This window comes from Scardinius erythrophthalmus, assembly GCF_964197995.2.
Source record: "Scardinius erythrophthalmus genome assembly, chromosome: 18".
Classification (NCBI taxonomy): Eukaryota; Metazoa; Chordata; class Actinopteri; order Cypriniformes; family Leuciscidae; genus Scardinius; species Scardinius erythrophthalmus.
In genome coordinates this window covers 7,560,586-7,581,136 of record NC_138238.1, presented here as the reverse complement: position 1 = coordinate 7,581,136, position 20,551 = coordinate 7,560,586, and the positions used below count along the sequence as shown (strand labels likewise).

Below are 20,551 nucleotides of genomic sequence, written 5' to 3'. Positions count from 1 at the left end.
GTAATGGTTGTTCTGGGGAAACAAAAGAACAAAGCTGATTATTCACAACATAATATTTATTGACCAGTAAATGGCTTTAAAATGGTATTTGAGAGATTGAGGGCACCTGTAGTAGCTAAGTAAAGTTAACGTTAGGCTAAACAAAAACAGAGCAAACTATAACCTGTTTTTATTATTCATAACAAATGCCAAGATTCAGAGAATTTTCTAAATTAGTTAGGCTATATCAGCAATTTGAAGACACAGTTGTACAAAATATGTTGAATTGAATGACTAAATCAATCTAAGACAATAAGTCAATCATTTCCATTTGTTCATTAACGTTAGATCAACGTAGTTAGCATCGCGGCTAAAACCAGATACTGTGCAATAAACGAGTGGTAAACACTGTAAAAACGTAGTAATGTATAATAAATTTAGTTTATATATATATAGTGAGTAGACTCTGTATTTATATTTATTTGGCGAGTTTACAAACCTTGTAATGGAGAGCCGAACAAACGGCGGAAGCTTTGATGAGAGGAGCCGTTACTTTCAAACCGATGACGTCGATCAGCTGAGCTCTGTTGCGCGCGAGCAGCGCGAGGATCACTGAAGCGACGACAGCAGAGGAATAGCAGCAGTTTCGTGACTGAATAAAACTTCTCTCCTCCTGCTTCTTCTTCTTCATATAATATTATTATTATTTAGTGTTGTTGTTTAAGGTTTAAAAGACTTAATAAAATAGGCCTACACTAAATATATGTAAGCTACTCAAGTGAAAAAGACTAGGTTACTGTTAAATGTATTAAAAATGCATTAAAGTATATTTGTATTGTAGGTCTACTAAAAACACACTCAAGTACATTTTTAATACATTTAATAGTACATCTTTTTCACCTGGGTATGTATCCTGAATCAAACTTGCCTATAATAATAATAATAAAAATGCATTAAAGTATATTTGTATTGTAGGTCTACTAAAAACACACTCAAGTACATTTTTAATACATTTAATAGTACGTCTTTTTCACCTGGGTATGTATACTGAATCAAACTTAAGTAGCCTATAATAATAATAATAATAGGATAATAATAATAATAATAATAATAATAATAATAATAATAATAATAATAATAATAATAGAATAATAATCTAATTCAGGCCTCACTGAACCATTGGGTTCCTCCAGATGCTGGCTTTAACATAAGAGATCTTCCAGGAACCACTTAAATGTTAAAAGATCTTCCAATAACCCTTCTGTCGCATTCAAGTTCCTCTATTTTCCCCCAAAGCACTTCGAGGTCTCATAGTAATGAAAAGGTGACTCCAGTCCAGAACCTCTGAAGTAAATACAAAGTGCTTAAAGCATCCCATAAGTTCCAGCAAGAACCTCAAAGATTGTCAATGCTCTTCCAGTTACCCTTCTATAGGAAAAAGAGCTTTGAGGCACCAAAATTACATTTTGAAGTTCCTTGAGTATCCAACAGGATACTTGAGGCTCCTTTAGTTTTTACAGTGTACTGACAGCACTCCAAATTTACAAAAAAATGAGCTCAATGTTAAAATTGACCGGAGTTCTCCTTTAAATAAATAGATACAATATTTATTTTCTCCCTACAATGAAAATTATGCTCTTCTGTGCATATTCAATTGCTGTCCTTGTTTCATGATTTGAGTGGCAGGAATTATTGAAGAGGGAAGACTGCTATATTTGGATCTATTCTTCACAATATCATTTGGGCAGAATTTTGTGTTCCGCAGAAGAACAAGAAATCAAAACAATGTAATATCCAACATTGAAATAACAGGTTGACTCAATTACTTAATTTACAATTACTTAATGTAGTCGCTAAGATGTTTTATGTCTCATGCTCACCAAGGCAGAATTTACTTGATCGACAGTAACGTGAAATATTATTACAATTTAAAATAACTGTTTTCTATATTTTCAAATGAACATTCAGAAATCATTCTAATTATGCTGATTTGCTGTTCATTTCTTATTATTATCAATGTTGAAAATGGACGTGCTTAATATTTTTTGTGGAAAATGTGATAGTTTGGATGAATGGAGTTCAAAAGAACAGCATTTAAGTCTTTTGTAACATTATAAATGTTTTTACTGTCATGTTCTATCAATCTGAATGTATCCTTTCTTAATAAAAGTATAATTTCTTTCCCAAAAACAATAATCTTATTTACTCCCCCATTTTTGACTAGTAGTCCACTGTACATAATTGGATGAATTGATTATGTCATTGATTATCAACAATTAATTAAACAAAAATTAGGCACAACACAAGGTCAGGATGCTCAAAGAAAACAGCTTTTTCAGGAGAGTCAATCTACTGTCCAAATTACCCATTCAATTGTCTCTGCATTTTAAGCTGGGCTAGGAGCAATTATTTTTTTTTTAAAAATGACACAATCACATTTAAATTCTGCATTTAATCCTGAAAAGCTCTTGGTAGTGTTAAACATGCCTGAGCTCATTGGATGCCCAGGCAGGCTGATGTCATTAGCGCCACACTAGCCGAGTCAGCTGAGCTGGCATTAGAGAACAACACTACTGCCAGACAACAATTGATTGAGCTCATTTGGGAAAGTCTTCTTTGTGTACGAGAGAAACACACACACACACACGAGAAACACACACACACGCACGCACTCACACACTTATGTGTCAGGGGGCTTGGAAAGGAAAGGTCATTGTGAGAGCTGGGATGCTTTTAAATGACGATTCATCACTCTCTCTCTCTTTGCATAGAAGAACATTCATGGACAAATTACCATTCGGCTTTGCTGATCCACCTGCTTTCACATGCCTTCACATGTCATAGAGAAGGACACCAATGGCACAGGAGACATCCCACACAACACAAGTGTTTATAAACATCTGACAACTGGGTTTCAATCAGATTTCTTTATGCATTACAGTTCCAAGTCTTCGTTCTGATCAATGTTACTGACCTTAAATTATCTCCTTAACCGCTAGATGGGTTAGATTTCACAATCTGGTGTTCTAACCAGACATAATGAGAAGAGACACTACATTCTGTGAACTATATATATATATATATATATATATATATATATATATATATATATATTCACTCTTTTTCTGTTTATGTATTTTTATCTAAGCAAACAAATACACATAGCCATACAATTATAGGATATTTTGAGATTGACCATGTTCACACACACTTTCAAAATTCTGCTCCACACTGTTATATTCTGGATATACTGCTTGCTATTTATTTATTTTCTTGTATATAATTAATTAATTTAAGCAATTCTGCTCAGTAATTTAGTCAAATAATTAAATCATGCAACCGTCCAGATTGTAATGAAATAGAAAATGGCCACAAGAGTTTATTTTAATTATTCATTTGTATACTGATTTATTTTCATTTCTCTTCAGGTTTTTTTTTGCTTTAAAAATGTGCTGTGATTTTTCACGACTGTGTCTCAAAGCAAAGCACAGCTTATTACTTTGTTTGGACACATGTAGATCATGGTTTTGCATATGTCTTCCAGGCATAATTCAAAACCTATGAATTTATTTCTTTTATGGAACACAAAAGAGGAAATTTTCAAGAAAATTGTGGTCCAAACAACATGGATACCTATTGACTTTCATTGTATGAATAGAAAAAAAAAAAAGCAGAGCTTTATTTAAAATACCTTCTTTTATGTTCCACAGAAGAGAGAAAGTCATACAGGTTTGGAACAACATGAGGGCGAGTAAATGATGACAGAATTTTCATTTTTATATAATAAACATAGCCATTGTTAGAAAGAGCTCGACTGTAACTGGATTTTAGTGATAATAAGGTAAGAGTGAGAAGAGATTTTGTTGATGGGAAGCCTAAGAACAGCACAGTGACCAACATAACATCGTCATGTCCCTCAGTTTAATCAGCCGGTTTTATCTTTTTAATTAAAACTCCATTCACCACAGCTCCAGAGTTTATATTCAGAGGATAGTTAATTAAAAAAAAAGTCTGAATTGGATGACCGGAGCACATTTGGTGGCAGATACAATCGTCTTTAGAAGTGGATTCCTACGCTTCAACACTGAATAATTGTTTCTTTGAATCCTCACCTTACAAAGTAAAGATGGAACAATTTATGTGCCATCACATTCCTGCTGTTCTAATCACAGTTCATTGTTTCACTATTATAAGGATTACAATCACTATTATAAGGATTATAACCTAAGAAAACTAAAATAATCATATTGGTTTATTGGTTACTTTCATGGATATGGTATGGAGAGATTTTCTTACTTTTTTAACCCTCTGGGGTCTGAGGGGTTTTTGGGGTCCTTGAGATGTTCTGACATGCCCTGACATTTGTGCTTTTTTCAGTTGCTTATAAACATATTAATGGCAAAGGTGTAAATTCACTCTATTTAGCACAAACAGGGCTACCATAATATATGAACAACTTGCATGTACATGTTTGTATTTTTGATAGAATAATGTTTATGCATGGTTTTTTCAAAAACAAAAAACTAAAGTTTCTGAAATAAGGCCATAAAACACATTCTAAATATATGTAAATAAGACTTTTGACAAATGGATGACGTTGCCTAGAATTTTTTCTTCAAAATTATGTGAAAATCATCCTGCCTAATCATTCACATAACACAATACATTGATTTAAATCTTGTAAAACACTTTTTGTTTGGAAAGGCCATATGCGGGTGGGCGTGATTCACACCTGTGGAGACAATGGGGCCCGCATAATGAGGCTGCATACGTAATGAGCCTTTCATTCAGGTGTGTGAATGAGCCACAAAAATGCAAGGACAATATATAACTGGTTTGTTGTTTTTTTCCACAAATTTTGCTTGCAAATTGTACAATATCCAAGGTAAACATTTCTAGTAATTGTGCAGTTAATTGTTCTCATACTGTATTTTCAGATTTGGAATATATTCTCTTCCCAAATGTGTCACTAATAAAGCATAATAAAATTATTTAAAGAGAAGGCTTATAATGACCTTTTAAGATTTTGTTTACATCTATCCTTATATATATATATATATATATATATATATATATATATATATATATATATATATATATATATATATATATATATATATATATATATATATATATATATATATATATATATATTTTTTTTTTTATACAATTAAGGTTATACAATTACAACAACATTTAAAATTGTAACAATATTTCCAGTGTAATCTTTCTTTGTATTCGCGATTCATATTAAAACAGAATTTTTTTTGCCAGCTGTAGTAGCTCCACAACAGCGCGCATCTGTGCGTTCGTTCGTTCATTCATTCATACACAGAAACGCAATTCATATTTAAACAGTATTTTTGCCAGCTGTAGTAGCTCCACAACAGCACGCATCTCTGCGTTCATTCATTCAAACGCGATTCATATTATTTAACGACTCAGGAAAATATAGTTTCAAAATAGCCTAATAAAAAAAAAAAAAAAAATAAACCTGTTCTATCTGCTGAACACACACAAAAAAGATATATTGAAGATTATGGGTAACCAAACAGTTAAAGAACCCAGTTGACTTCCATAGTGTGAAAAAAAAGAGAAAAAACTATGGAAGACAATGGGGTCTTTTGTGTATAAGAAAGTAATTTATATAGGGTATTAAGTATTTTATTAACTTTTGTCGAAAATGAAAGTCAACTGTTTTTGTCTATATAAGTCAATGGGGTCCAAAACAACACTCCTGTTGACTCCACTGACTTTCATTGTATGAATAGAACACCTCAAAAAAAAAAAATGAGGGCGAAAACCTTATTTTCTTTCTACTTTATTCTCAACAGGAATCCATTAGTACAAAACTTGACTTCGCATGGGTATTTTATAAATCATATTCCTCTTAGTATTACTACAACTGCATATCTGAAGGGTTTGAAACTCAATAAGGCCAGAGACCAGAAAGCATCAAAAGCAAACTTTGAAGTTACGTTAAGAAATTTTAGTAAAAAAAAACAAACATTGATCTTTTTCAGTATATAAAAAAGAACATAAATTACTAAAATAAATCTACATCTACACAGTTATCCTGTTCTATAGTGCCAAATAAATGCTATACTTACCTACAATTTTTAATTATGTTATCATTTACTCACTCTCATGTCATTCCAATTCATGTATAACTTTGTCCATATAGTGAAAGTAAAAGTTTTTTGTCTAAGTATGTCTAAGTCAGTGGGGTCCAAAGCAATACTGGACATCTCTGACTTTCATAGTATCAACAAAACAAAGAATTTTTTTTTTGTGTTTTGTAGCAGGAACATTTAGACATTTGGAGTGATATGAGGCTGAACTGTCCCTTTAAGTAAAATGAAACCCAAGTTATTCTAAGTTTTTTAAGTCCAGAAAACATCAAACGCAAACTTTAAAGTTACTCACAGTTTAAAACTCTCAGATCAATAAAAAAATAAGTTAAAAAATGACTAAAATAAATATATAAACAACACATACCATATAATGAAATAAGAGAGAAAAATAAAAGATATTTAGAAATAAAATAACATTATTTGAGGCAAGGGAAATTAAGTGGCCAGAGCAGCCGCTAAATGGAATCAACGTTTTTGTCAAATTAAGGTTAATGCAGTTCTATTGTAGACAGTTTTTGATACTACATCACAACAAACTGTTGCAATGCAGATCATTTATATTTAAAACATTCATGAAAACAAACACTGACCTGTACTCCAGCGAGAAGCGCGTGATCTCTGTGTCGTTGTGGATCCATTTAAATTCCAAAGGCCAGCTCCCTTCGGCCATGCAGGTCAGAACCAACCGGTTCCTCTCCAGGTGCAACTGACTCGGTACAGGCTCTGTTTTAAAGTATGGAGGAACGTCATCTGCAGAGAGACACAAAGGAAAAGAGAGAGAATGTGAGGAAGAAAGAATCGCTTCTGAGGGAAAACACTGTTTGACCCGCCGCAGGTAAACATGGCCAGCTAATGCTCACAGACCCTTGCTGTATCGGGCCCTCAGCCTGCTGCTGATATTTGCACATGGAATTTCAAACACGGCCTGTTTTCTTGTGTGCCCTTCAGCTAACCTGAACCAGTCCAGACTGAATACGAGGATGCATATACATCTTTCTGTATTGAGAAGTAGAGTAAAATAAATGAAAGAAGATGATCAAGTAATATATACATTTTGAAAATCCACCCACTCCTTTTTTATATTCCCCATAAATCATAAACTGTGTCCCAAAACGAGTCGTTCGAATTTTCTATACATCGGGATGGCACAATATAACAGGGCCCCGCCTACGACTGGTGATGGAATCTGGGAGAGAAAAGAAAAAAGAAGATGCATCTAGTGCGTGTTTACAGAGAAAATAATGGAAAAGTAGCGCAGTGGAATGCAAAAACACGTTCTGTGGAAACGGCCCCTCTGTTTCAGAGTATCGGAGGCACAAGCTGTAAAGGCACAGCCCTCTTCTGGAAAAGAGCGCGGGGAGCAGCAGCTCATTTGCATTTAACACACATGAAAACAGCGCTGCTTCCAACCAAAAAGGGGCATTTTGGGCATGGTATAATAAATGATCTATGGGGTATTTTGAGATGAAACTTCACAGACATATTCTGGGGACACTTTTTTTGTAAAAAAGGGGCATAATAGGAACCCTTTAAAATTAAAGTTGGCATGAAATGTAAGCTGCAATAGTCCCTATTGTGATATATATCTGAGTGGAAAGTGTTCTAGAATACGACAAAATATAGGACGGGACTTGATTTTAGTCTCGAGTTGCCAGACCTTCAGACTGACTGCAAAAGGTCTGGACTCCAGCTTTCATTGGCCAAGGATAGCACAAGAGGACTTCTGACCGACATGTAAATCAACCAATCAGAGTTCGTTTCGTTCAGCGTCATGTTTAGGGGTGTGAAAATGTAAAGTCGACATCCCTCCAATAACAGACCAGCTTGTAAAACTCTTGGACGTATTTTAAAGAGTCTATGCCGTGAACGTCACATACTTTTGAAAACTCTGCAAATTTCATCAGTCTTGAACAGAAGCATCCATTTGAATTCGAGTCATGTCTGTATGTGTAAGCTCATTTTGTATCACACGGCACAGTTGTGTCCAGTCATTTAAAGTGGGTCCAAGCACTCAATCTCATCTAAGAGTGCTCATTCATCTAATGGAAAGATGCCGGGAGCAGATGGGGCTGATATCCCATTCTCATAGGAGGAGGCAAATCAGGAGAGCTACCTCAACAGATAGCCTGGTTACTTTCGACACGCCGAGTCAGCGACTACAATTTCGATTTTGATCCTAATCATCGGTGTAAATATAGACCAAATTAATTGAACGGTTGGATAATACAATTATAAGATTGAATGATAATCAAGCATTAAAATTAAACTGTCAGAATGATCTATTAGGCGGACGGTTCGCAGTATCTCTCTGGTTTCACTAATCTAAAGAAGGAAGTTTTAGCTCCTCGATTGAGAACAAAAGCAAAGAAGAAATGGAATACACTGGCATTTTCCATATTTCTACTAAATGTTCTTCATGCACTGGTGATTAGATATGTATCCTGTTGAATTTGGGGTACACTGCAAAAATGGATACATACAAATAAATGTTATATAATAAATGATTATATATTAAATGTTACAAGATATATTAAATAAAATATATAGTAAAAAAGAGCAGAATAGTAAACATTATTTCATAAATGAAGACATAATTTATAATAAATACTGCACATTTATTTTTTTTCATGGTGACTTTAAAGGGTTAGTTCACCCAAACATTTTAATTCTGTCATTAATTACTCACCCTCATGTCGTTCTAAACCCATAAGACCCATCTTCGTTCATCTTCGGAACACAAATGAAATTTTTGATGAAATCTGAGAGCTTTCTGTCCCTTCATTGGCAGCAACGTCATTGTAACTTTCAAGGCCCAGAAATCTAGTAAAAACATTCTTAATATAGTCCATGTAACTACAGTGGTTCAACCTTAATATTATGAAGTGACGAGAATACTTTTTGTGCGCAAAAACCCCCCAAAATAACGACTTTATTTAATAATCTCTTCTCTTCCATGCCATTCTCCTACGCTGTTGATGTTGTGTAAACAGTGCAGCGTTTCTGGTTTCTACGTCTAAACGTTGGCTAAGTATTGGGCAGCATCACACGCAACACACACATGACCAGCGTCGGCCAATAGTGAGCCTACGTTCTGACGTTCAACCCAGAAGCGCTGTGCTGTTTACACTACGTCAACAGCCTAGGAGAATGACGTGAAATAATGTCGTTATTTTGCGCACAAAAAGTATTCTTGTCGCTTCATAATATTAAGGTTGAACCACTGTAGTTACATGGACTATTTTTACTACTTTTCTGGGCCTTGAAAGCTACAATGATGTTGCTGTCAATGGAGAGACAGAAAGCTCTCAGAATTCATCAAAAAATATCTTCATGTGTGTTCCGAAGATGAACGAAGGTCTTACGGGTTTGGAACGACATGAGGGTGAGCAATTAATGACAGAATTTTCCTTTTTAGGTGAACTATCCCTTTAAAGTTTACTTTCTATGTTTTAGTTTTGTTGATTATGGTATCTGTCAAATAAATATCAACTGAAATGCATACTTTGGACCATATAGTTTGGACCATTATTATATTGTCATAATCCAACACATTCTCATCCTTGGGCGTCATAATACTGACGCTTTTGACATTTCGTCTACATCGAACGCACATGGCACCTTTTAGCGTCAATATGAGACGCACAGAGCTTTGTTCGATTATGGGTAGGTTTAGGTCTGGGGTAGGGTTAGGGTTAGCCCGCTAGGGGGCGCCTTCTGGCCCATTTCTATCTGCGTCTCATATTGACGCTAAAGGGTGCCATGTGCGTTCGATGTAGACGAAATGTCAAGAGCGTCAATATATGACACCCTAGCAAACTACACATTTCTGAATACATAAAACTTTTTAAAAAGGGAAAAAGTGCAGCTTTAACTTTTAAGTTCATACATTTAATAAATAAGCTGTGAGGGCCATCATAAACTTCTTGTCTTCCGTAGCGCAATGCCAAATGGGCCAAATTAGTCCAAACATCGCACACAGATTAGCCAAAAAAACGCAGATACTTTGCAAATCCACTTGAAATATTCCGCCATCTGTGGAGCTTTGAGATAGGCCTACTATTTCACACGTACTATGATTCTGGATGCTTTAATCCTAATCTTGCATAGTATTCATTGTGGATGGCATGCAAATTAGGATTCAGCCACTGTAAAGTATTAAATACAACAGCGTTAGAGGAAGACACGGGCGAGAAAATGTGGAGTGGGCATTAATGTGATGCACGTTTCGGATATTCACAAAGTTTTATGAAAACGAGGTGGAAGGATCTGTGCACAAGAGATCTGATTAGACGGGTGAGGCTAATTGTTCCGAAGCGTTTCGAACTGCACTTTTATCTCTGATAGCGAGATAAAGATGCAGACAGCGAGAAAGAGAGAGTGAGACCGAGAACGAGTGATACAGTTAAAACAGGCAGAAGACATTGATCATCGATGAGTATCAGGGCTCGCGTTTCTCCCTCTCATTAGAGAACAAATGATCTGGTCGACTAAAAGCTTTAATGATCCGTCAATGGAGCTAACAAACACCCTGATGGGCCCCCGTGGGGCAGAGCACAGCCGAGATGCAACGCTAAGATCACAGACTCTCTATTACCGATGCAGTAAATGGCAGCAAAGAGGGCATTATGCCCTCCTGTAACCTTACATGAGCAGACCACTAACAAGTGCTCTGGGAGCAAATTGTGTAAATTGTAAGGGGCTTATGAGACGCATATCTTAATTGACAGATACGAAAGAGTCAGTGGGCGCAAAGATGAAGTTTTAAGAGAGGCCTTTGAAAAAAAGTATCAGATTACCACTGCAAGTCTTCTGAGAAAAACTACCCTAATGGGCGCTGGCGTTAGATGTAGACAGTGAAAAGCTGTAAATTCTAGAGATTGTTTTAACAGCGCCTGTCGGAGGGGTTCGAGACAGGAGGTTGTACGCTCTCAGAAGATACGCTGCAATTATGGTCTCTTTGCTTCTCCAGAGCTTGTTATCGTGAGTGTGCAGAAGTACAACAGGGGTCAGACGGGGTTTCCCGAGGGGCATTGGTAGTTGTTTTGGAGACAGGTTGTCGAGAAGCCAAAAGGGGTCTGGTGGCTGGTGTCACAAAAGGCCCTGCACAAGTGCAATGCAGTGAATTACACTTCTTAACTCATTAGTGAGTGTCTCACGCACACATGTGCGCGTACACACTGCCCAGGGGTTAACATCCATAATTAAACACAAGCTATGTGGCTTCTATTAAAAGTACGGGCACCTTTGGTACTCCCTCTCTCTCTCATAATGAGTGATTAGCTTCGGACTCATTAAATGGAACCGAAGGTGTGATGTGTTTACAAAGGCAAACAAATATATACAGAAACACAAATTTGAATGCAATAAAGCAGGTCAAAATTAGCGACTTTATTTAGCTTTTCTTGAGAAAAGAATCTAACATTTTTCTTGGTCCAATTTTTTTCACTTTGTACTTCTGGATCTGAACCATAAGTACCACCGTAGCCGGGCAGGTGCTGCTCCAGGTTTACTGTGTTATTGAAGTATTTGTCCTGTGTTATGTCTGTTTATTGGCTGAAATAGGCAGTTTTGAGATTTTGAGAATTTTTTTTCCACTTAGCAGAACTCTACATTTTGTCTTTTCAGAAATATACCATCAAGCCTGGTCAACGGATAATAAACAACTTTTTATGTTGTTTTATGTTCTTTTACAGTTTTATGTAATTAAAATGTAAATAAATAAATAAATTGAAAGGTGTAAAAAGTACACTGTAAAAATATATTTTATTTGTTATCACAATATTGCTTTCTTTTGTCGAATTAACTTTGATAATTTATGGGGTTCAGATAACATAATATTTTGAATTTCTGTTGATTAAACCAATCTCCTTCATTGTATTAACTATTTTTTTTAATTCAATGAACTTTATTTTTTTAAGCAACCAGGTTAAGTTTAACCAACAATATGTTTTACAGTGTAATAAAATAAAACATTTAAAATAGTATTCAAAATGTAAAAAATATATATAAATAAATATATATAATATAAAATATTTACAGTTTATTTAGTTTAATTTGTGTCCTCATTTGCTTAAACTTGATTATTTACACTATAAAGTTTGGGGTCAGTAAGTTTAAAATATATAATCTGTGATAATAATAAGATGTTTCTTGATCACCAAATCATATTAGAAGGGTTCATGTGACATGGAAAACCACTTTCACACCAACCAAACAAACTTGGGCCTGCTCCAAAAACTCAGAGAAGGGGTATTCTAGACAATTTTTTTTACAAATCTTGCTCCCAGCGTCTCACTGGCATATCATTTTAATCACAGCATGGCCTATATAAGATTGCATCTGAAAAACCAGCCTCATGATTTCCACAGCATTCTTCCACAGAGAGATCCAGAGCAGGACAAGACAATTCTTTTCAACCTGATGATGCGTTTCCTTCAGGATCCTCCCAGCCGCATGTCTTCTATTCACATGCATATGTATATTCATATAGTCTCTGTAGCCTGAGGTCGAAGTGTCCATATAGACACAGTAACAGGGAATGACAGGTGGATGAAGTCAGCTGGACATGCAAACAAATACTGTACACTTAAAGCACTTAAAGACTAGAAAATCCTAGTTAGTAATATGATTAAAACATCCTGAATAAAAACTGGCAAACTGAACAATTACATTCAAGATTGTATATCTTTTTACAGACTCCATCTCTGACCCACTTACCCAGACATCTTTAACCGCATGTCATCTGGAAAGAGTCACTGGTGGCTGTACCGCAGTTTGTCTTTATTTAGCCTGTGTGTGTGTGTGTGTGTGTGTGTGTGTGTGTGTTTGTGTGTGTGTGGCGCCATGAGAGTCTCTAACCTCTTCCCAGAGACACACTCAGTGCAAGGCCAACATTCACGCACGCACACCTAGAGCAGTTTTATTGCTCAAGGGTTGCTCTTTCATTGGCCAGACGACTTAATGGAGCTCTCCATTTTTTTAAGTATTTTTTTAAGTATCAACTTTGTCTCAGATGTTTCTGCCCAAAATTCTGAAGCGGGAAACAGTAACAAATGAGAACATCCATGGAGAGTATACAGCTATAAAATGAATGTGGATAACATATCATATAAATTGGTACTGGAGTTCATACTGAGACTTCTGAATTTTGATTGAAACTATGGTACCAATCTGAGGAAAATGTGCGGTATTGTGAGATGTCTTATTAAAGTGAAGACACATGGGGAGAAACATCCGAAAAGCAGGAAATTTAGGCAAAAACCTTTTTTTTCTCTTTTTAATCTCATCGTAAAATAAAAAGAATTGAGATATGGAACTAATCTCATTTGTGATTTTTCCAACCCGATCTCACGGCAATTCGTACAAATTTTATGAGGTGGCTAATACGTACAAATTCATACGAAATCACTTGTACGTATTTGCACGATTTTTGCTAAATCGTACATATTTTAAAAGTTGTCCAATTCGTATGAATTGGTGCGAATTACCTACCCCTGACCCCGCCCCTAAACATACCCATCACTGGGGTTTAGACAAATCATACGAATTTGTACGAGTGAGGTCGTAGGAATTAGCCACCTTTTACTCAAATACGTATTCGTACAAATTGGTCGTGAGATAGAGTTGGATTTTTCACATATCGCTACACACAATGCAATCATTACACTATAGAGTAATTCAGACTTGAAAATGCCTTCTCCATGAACTCCATTTCTAATGTCTTGCTAATCCCTTTCCTACAATGTACAAAGTCCCACAGCGACACCACCAGTTGAAGTTCCAGCGGGAAGCAGCATCTCTCTTGCCTCCCCTGAGCCCATTGAGTTTTAACAGACCCCCTAAAGCAGTGATTCAACAGGTGGGTCGCAGAGTGTGTCTTGCTTTACAGTTCCACTATGAATAAGAATTTCATTATTTTATGTTAATCAAAATTTTGATTTGTGAAAAAGTACTTTTTGCAAGACCTTATGGGCTTAAACTGTAATTATACTTCAATGTCATGCCATTATTTAAACAGATGACTAAACAAACAAAAACGTGTGGGTTTGCGTCCATTCAACTGGATAATCTCTACAATATTACATTTCACAGTATGAAGTGCATGTCTACTGAGTGAAGATTCACCCCCAATGCCTGAGGAAATGCAGACGAGTAAGGGGCTGATCACAAAGGACGCATTCTTGCATTAAATAGCACAACAAACTGAAACGTAGACACATTTTTCAAAGTAAAATACTTTTGAGCGTCTAAAAAACTAGGTTCTAATACAGCAGCGAGACACGACACAGCTGCCGCCTGGCATGGACAAAGACAAAGAATTTAAAAAACACAGCAAGAACACGTGTTAGACAGAATTTCTAACTAAACAATGTCTTTTCTGTAATTGAGTTGATGAATTGCACCAGGATCTAAAAATTGCAATTCCATAAACACCTGCACTGTACTTGAAAATGTGCAGCATAAACATACACAGACTCACACACTCTTTCTATGTCTGTAAATTGTCTACTTCATCCAGGACTTTGGAGAACGTCTGTAAGGATTCAAGTCAAAACAACTCAGCCTTGTAATAGATTATCATGAAAAAGCCTGTGATTAAAGTAGGTAACGTCTTGAAAACTAATTATAGTCCAGTTGGGTTGATTGAACTTTTCCAGACACACACACACACACGCACGCACGCACGCACGCACGCACGCACACACACGCACACGCACGCACACACACACACACACACACACACACACACACACACACTTGTGTTAATTGCTTTATCTTTATACCAAATTTACAAATGAGGACGTCCCTAAAGTGATTTTTTTGGAGATTTTGTCAGGTTTTGCTAAAATGTGTCCCCAAAATATAGTTAAGTAGGTACACACACAAACACACACTCACACATGTTAGGTTTCCATGTTTTATGGGGAAATTCCATGGACATAATGGTTTTTATACTGTACAAACTGTATATGCTGTCCCATTACACTAACCCTACCCCTAAACCTACACATCACAGAAAAGTTTCTGCTATTTTAAATTTTCAAAAAAGATAATTCTGTATGATTTATAAGCTTGTTTCCTCATGGGGACCAAAACATGTCCCACAAGGTCAAAATTTACTGGTAATACTATACTTGTACTATACTATACTATACTATACTATACTATACTATACTATACTATACTATACTATACTATACTATACTATACTATACTATACTATACCAGAACCACACACATACACACACACACACACGCACGCACGCACGCACGCACGCGCGCGCACGCACGCACGCACACACACACACACTTGCTCTCTCTCTAAAAAAGACAGGCTAATAACACATGACTGTGTCTGTCTGTCTGTGTGCGTCAGTGTGTGTGGGCGAACTGCTTTCATTTCCCCACAGTAGCTGGAATAAAATCTCTCCAGTGGACTGGGTGCACTAAGCAAATTATGGCATTATGATTATGGAAAGCAAATCTAATCCCAAACTACAGCAGACGGTATGGCGGTGGCATCTTCATGAGCGTGCCAGAGATGGTTCCATCACACATGGAGCATGGAATATGTCTCTATAAAGCCTATTAAAGAAACATATTAAAGTAATGAAAAATACATTTGCTTTGGGCTTCTGACACAAACACACCTGAAACAGTCAGAGAACACAGCTGAAGATAGTGTCATCTTACACCTTACGGTTACACCGCATTATCATTTCAACTCAGCAGGGGAATTGCTAAAGTGTTGTTAAGATAAACTAAACTTTATTGGCTGTGTTTGTAGCTAAAAGATGTGCATGGAAATCATCACACACAGCTCAAACTCGAAACAGCCCAATCTGGCCTACATTCTGTGCATGACTGACCAGGTGTGTGTATTTTTGAGTGCGCATGAAGTCTGTCATTCCCAAGCAAACAGACTTTGAATTATTAAAAGGTGAAGGACACTGGTTGACTTAATTTTTTAGCACTCTGGGGGCCCCCGAGGGCCGACCTGACCACTCTTATCCGTTTAAAGATGTCTAATGTCTGGCGCATTGTGAGCAGAGCTTTGTGGGCGTTTCAAATTTGGGATTAAAATTTCAAAATCGGGTCTTAGGGACTCGAGCGACATGCTTACACTGAGGATTGTGTGCTTGAGAGATGCTCAGCTTCATGCAAATGAGAGTCAGAAATGTGTTTGATGACATTCTGTGATGGTAATGAAATTGGAAACATAAATGGAATAAAATATTCTGTTCACAAGTGATGTTTACCATGAAAGTTCACTGACTTTTGATGAGCAAAAAAATCCATAGAGTAAACATAAATGATGAACTCAAAGTAAGAAGACAGTTTCAATTTGATTATATATATTAAAAGAATATTATAATAAAATATTATTTAATTATTTATATATTTTAATATATTAAAAATAATAATAAAAAATATAAATTGTAATAATGAAAAAATCAAATAATATAATACTTTAAGCATTCAATATAATTACTTAGAACATAAAACTGTATACTTTGGGCATTTAGAAATAAAATGTAATACAAAATAATACAATAGCCTACATTTGTATTTGCACCATCCATAACAGGCAGGACTTAAATTATATTTATATATTAATAATTATAAATAAATGCATTTTATTTACAATAAAATTACATTTAAATGAACTTTTAAATGAACTTTTAAACTAAACTAAACTAAACTAAACTGTGTGTGATGATTTTATTGATTGTGCAGATGACTAAATAAAAGTGTGTGTGTGTGTGTGTGCGTGTGTGTGTGTGTGTGTGTTCATATCTCAGCGCGTTATTCGATCTGAGGAATGTCTCGATATGCTACTATTAGACAAAGAGCAGAAACAACCGTATGATTGTCATAATTGCTGCCGTCCCAGAGAGAGGACGTGTGAGAGGTGGATCATGGGAACTATGGTGGCACAGTGAAGACAAATGTAAGATGCTATTATCCAAGCCCTCTTCTCGTTCTCCTATTTTCATTTAAGAGCAGATAAGAGAGTTGAGATTACTTCTAATAGACATATTATTATACAATAATAATTCTACTATTGGGCATTTCTATCCCCTTCTTTCATCACTTTCCCATATTATAAAGTCAATTTTATACAGTTATATGTTTGTGAGGCAGTGCATGTGTTTAAGGGGACTGGGAATATTTGTAAATGCCCATGGATTAGTGTGTTTTTAAGAGCACATTAAGTCCGTGCATTCGGAAACCACACTCACAGTTGAAGGTCATTGCTATTTTTCACTTTCTCGCTGCCATAGGTCAAGAGTCTACTTCACACCATGCTCGGACAACCACCTTTCCACCCACTCCGTTTCATCTATGGACCAAGAAATCTTTCTAGCCTTATAAGCACAACCAACACTGCCAGCACAATTGCCAGAGCCTAGAGAATTTGGGTCACTGGTTTGACTTTTGGCTTAAAAGATGTTACACTTATTAATTTATTTACATTTATTTATAACTAGAAATTTACACTCTGCTTTCAAAAAAAAAGAAAAAAAAAAGAAGAAAAATAGGGTCACACTTTATGTGGGTGTAAGGCTTTGTGCTTACTTAATAATATACATACATACATACATACATACAACAGCACTTCAGAAAGGGCTTATTCAGAAACTTTTACTTTAGTTCCTAAATTCATAAAGTTAATAAAGTGGTGCTGTTAGCATTAAGCTGTTTTGCGGTGTTGAGTTTTGCAAAGGCTGGGGGTTCTGATGAGTGTTTTTGGAAGATGAATTGTAAGGACTTTGAGCAGCCAGGCCAGACTAATCCTTAATTCATCCCTAATGAGCTTCTAATGAAGAAACCGTTTCCCATTCCACTGTGTGTGGTTCATGTACAGAAAAGAAAGCAAGGTCTAAGAGAAACGATTGCCTGCTGATTTTGGCTCATATTAAAACAGCTATTGACCGTCAGTAAGACAACATTACGGTACACTGATGAAGCCAACAGGAGATTCCCGCTGCCAGTGTTAATCCGGACCAAACATCCAGTGCAATCCAAGCCAACATGGCCTCTGCATACAGACCTCTGTTTAGTCTGACTATAGCCTCAGGTAACCGTCTCTCCCCAATTGAGTAGTGCTCAGAGATCAGAATCACTTTTGGCCTTTACCTAATCTTTATTCTACCATATGCCAACTCTTTACCCAATAGCCCACCAGCTGCCAACACACCTGCCGGGTCAATGTCCTGCAACATCCATCACACTGTGAGTAACAGGTACGACTAAACACAGACTTGTTGCACCCGTTCTACAAAAATCCATCCATCCATCCATCCATCCATCCATCCATCCATCCATCCATCCATCCATCCATATCAATGCATCCATCCATCCATCAGCATCCATCCATCCATCAGCATCCATCAGTAACAGTCGAATCAGACCTGTTGCAGAGATGGTGATTGGTTTTGCATCTCTAGACAAAAAAGGGAAGGGACTGGAATACATAGAGTTAGACGACATACAGAAATAATATAAAAACATTTAAGAAGGATAGCAAAAAGACAATGCAAGTAATCAAAGTGTACTTTAGGTGAATCTGTGTCTGAACATAATCACCTTACACTGTCTCTCTCTTTGTCTCTAGGCTTAGCTGCGCTGTCAAAAAGGCCAATTTTCCTGACACCGCCATTAACTGGCCTGTCCATCTTCTCCTCTGCCCGCCCCTTTTAGGTTACTCTCTCCACCTGAGTGACGATGTCATTACCGGATGGCATGCTGAGTGACAGCTCTCACAGCCATTCAGTCAATCAACGTGCGAGTGATTGACAGCTCCAATGACCCCATCATTCTATTTCACACTTCCATAAATGTGTGATCTCCTCCCACTCCAGATGCCACTGACACCGGAGAACTTTCTGGGCTTGTCAGTAGAATTAAACATCTTCATTTTCCTCAGAGAACTTTGCAAATGAAGTACAGTTGTGTTGGAAAGAGTGTGACTGTGTGAGAGGAAAGATAGTTGTCATATGTCTGTGGTTATTGTTTGTTTGCTGCCCCCTGTAGGACAGGCTGGAAAGAATTTAGACATGAAATGTCTTTTAATGCAAAATAACTGTATATAATTTAACAGAGGGTTGAATATAATTACTATATTAAAATTGGAAATATCTATAACGTGGCATGCTGCTAATAATTAACCGTACAAAATCATACAAAACTAGTGCTATTTACATAGTTTGTTTACAAAAATGAAAACAAAAAATACTACTAATAATGTGCTATTCCATCTGCAAAATTCTATTAGCCGATTTTACTTATGAATATACAAATAGAATAAAAATGTTATTATTAATCAAAATACAAGTTTTTTTCAATGTGAGCTACAATTAGCTTTTAGGTTTAGTTTTCAGCTTTTTACATTTACTAATACGTATTACATTATCCATTTTCTACACAATAGATTTAGAAATAGCTCTCAGCAAAAATTTAAAAATGCAAAAAAAAATAAAAAAATAAATAAGCAGAAAGAAGACAGAAGAGATTACTATTTAAAGTGCCATAAAACCTACATTTTTTTGTTTAGTTACGTGTGTTAAGTTAGTCTATTTTTGCACTATATTCATCTACCGGATTTAAATTAGTCTTCGTGTCAATGTCACAGGATGTGATGATTTTATGTATTACATCGATGACTCATCTGTGTCTAATAATTATTTATGAGACTAAATGGCCTTATCCTATGTAAATGATTTACGGCAGCACATGTTCATTTCCTATGGCAGGCACTTCAAACAGTGAGATTGCATACAGTAAGTGAGAGATGCAGTAATTGATCAAAAACGAGTGCTTGTTTTTGCTTTGTAAGAGTTTCTGCGTCGCATAAGTTCTCTTCAATAGAGCCTGAGTCTTCAACACAAAAGTGATTCATCCACATTGTGAGTGTAACCAGTCTTTGTTTTCCTTTAACCAATCAAACAGTTACAAAAGAACAGCAAAAAAATCTCAAAAGATATGAAAGATGCAACAGTGTGTTCATACTTATTTTTTGATGCAGATTACAAAAGCAAACAGCTGAGCATTTATTTATAAATGCTTATGTATATATTAGGTTAAATGATAGCTGTTACATGATATGTATGTATTTGTGTAATGCACAGTGAGCTTACAAAGCATGTGTATATTGTGTTGGGTGTAATGGTAAATTGCAGCATGCATTTGTGGGAAGCTTTGATGCATTTAACTTAATGAGAGCGCCCACGGCAGCTTTTGTAGCATTTTTCAAAACTCTGAACTGACTGGTGCTGAAACAGTGGGTTTCATAACCCTTTAATATGGAAGCAATGCTTCCCTACGGAATAAGAATAACTATTTCTATAAAACACTTTTCTTCCACTATCATAAATACACCCTGGAAAACATGCATATGTTGTTCATTTGTTCCATTTCTCACATCCAGGAATCAC

General features: G+C 36.0%; 1 protein-coding gene across 1 annotated transcript in view; it reads right to left on the bottom strand.

The window, feature by feature from the left end:
- The window catches only part of sdk2b (sidekick cell adhesion molecule 2b), a 309,891-nt gene that overhangs the window by 86,481 nt on the left and 202,859 nt on the right, over nt 1-20,551 (bottom strand). Inside the window, exon 2 of the mRNA XM_081392177.1 lies at nt 6,704-6,863. Coding sequence (XP_081248303.1) covers nt 6,704-6,863 — 160 coding nt within the window. The remainder of the gene's footprint in view (nt 1-6,703; nt 6,864-20,551) is intronic.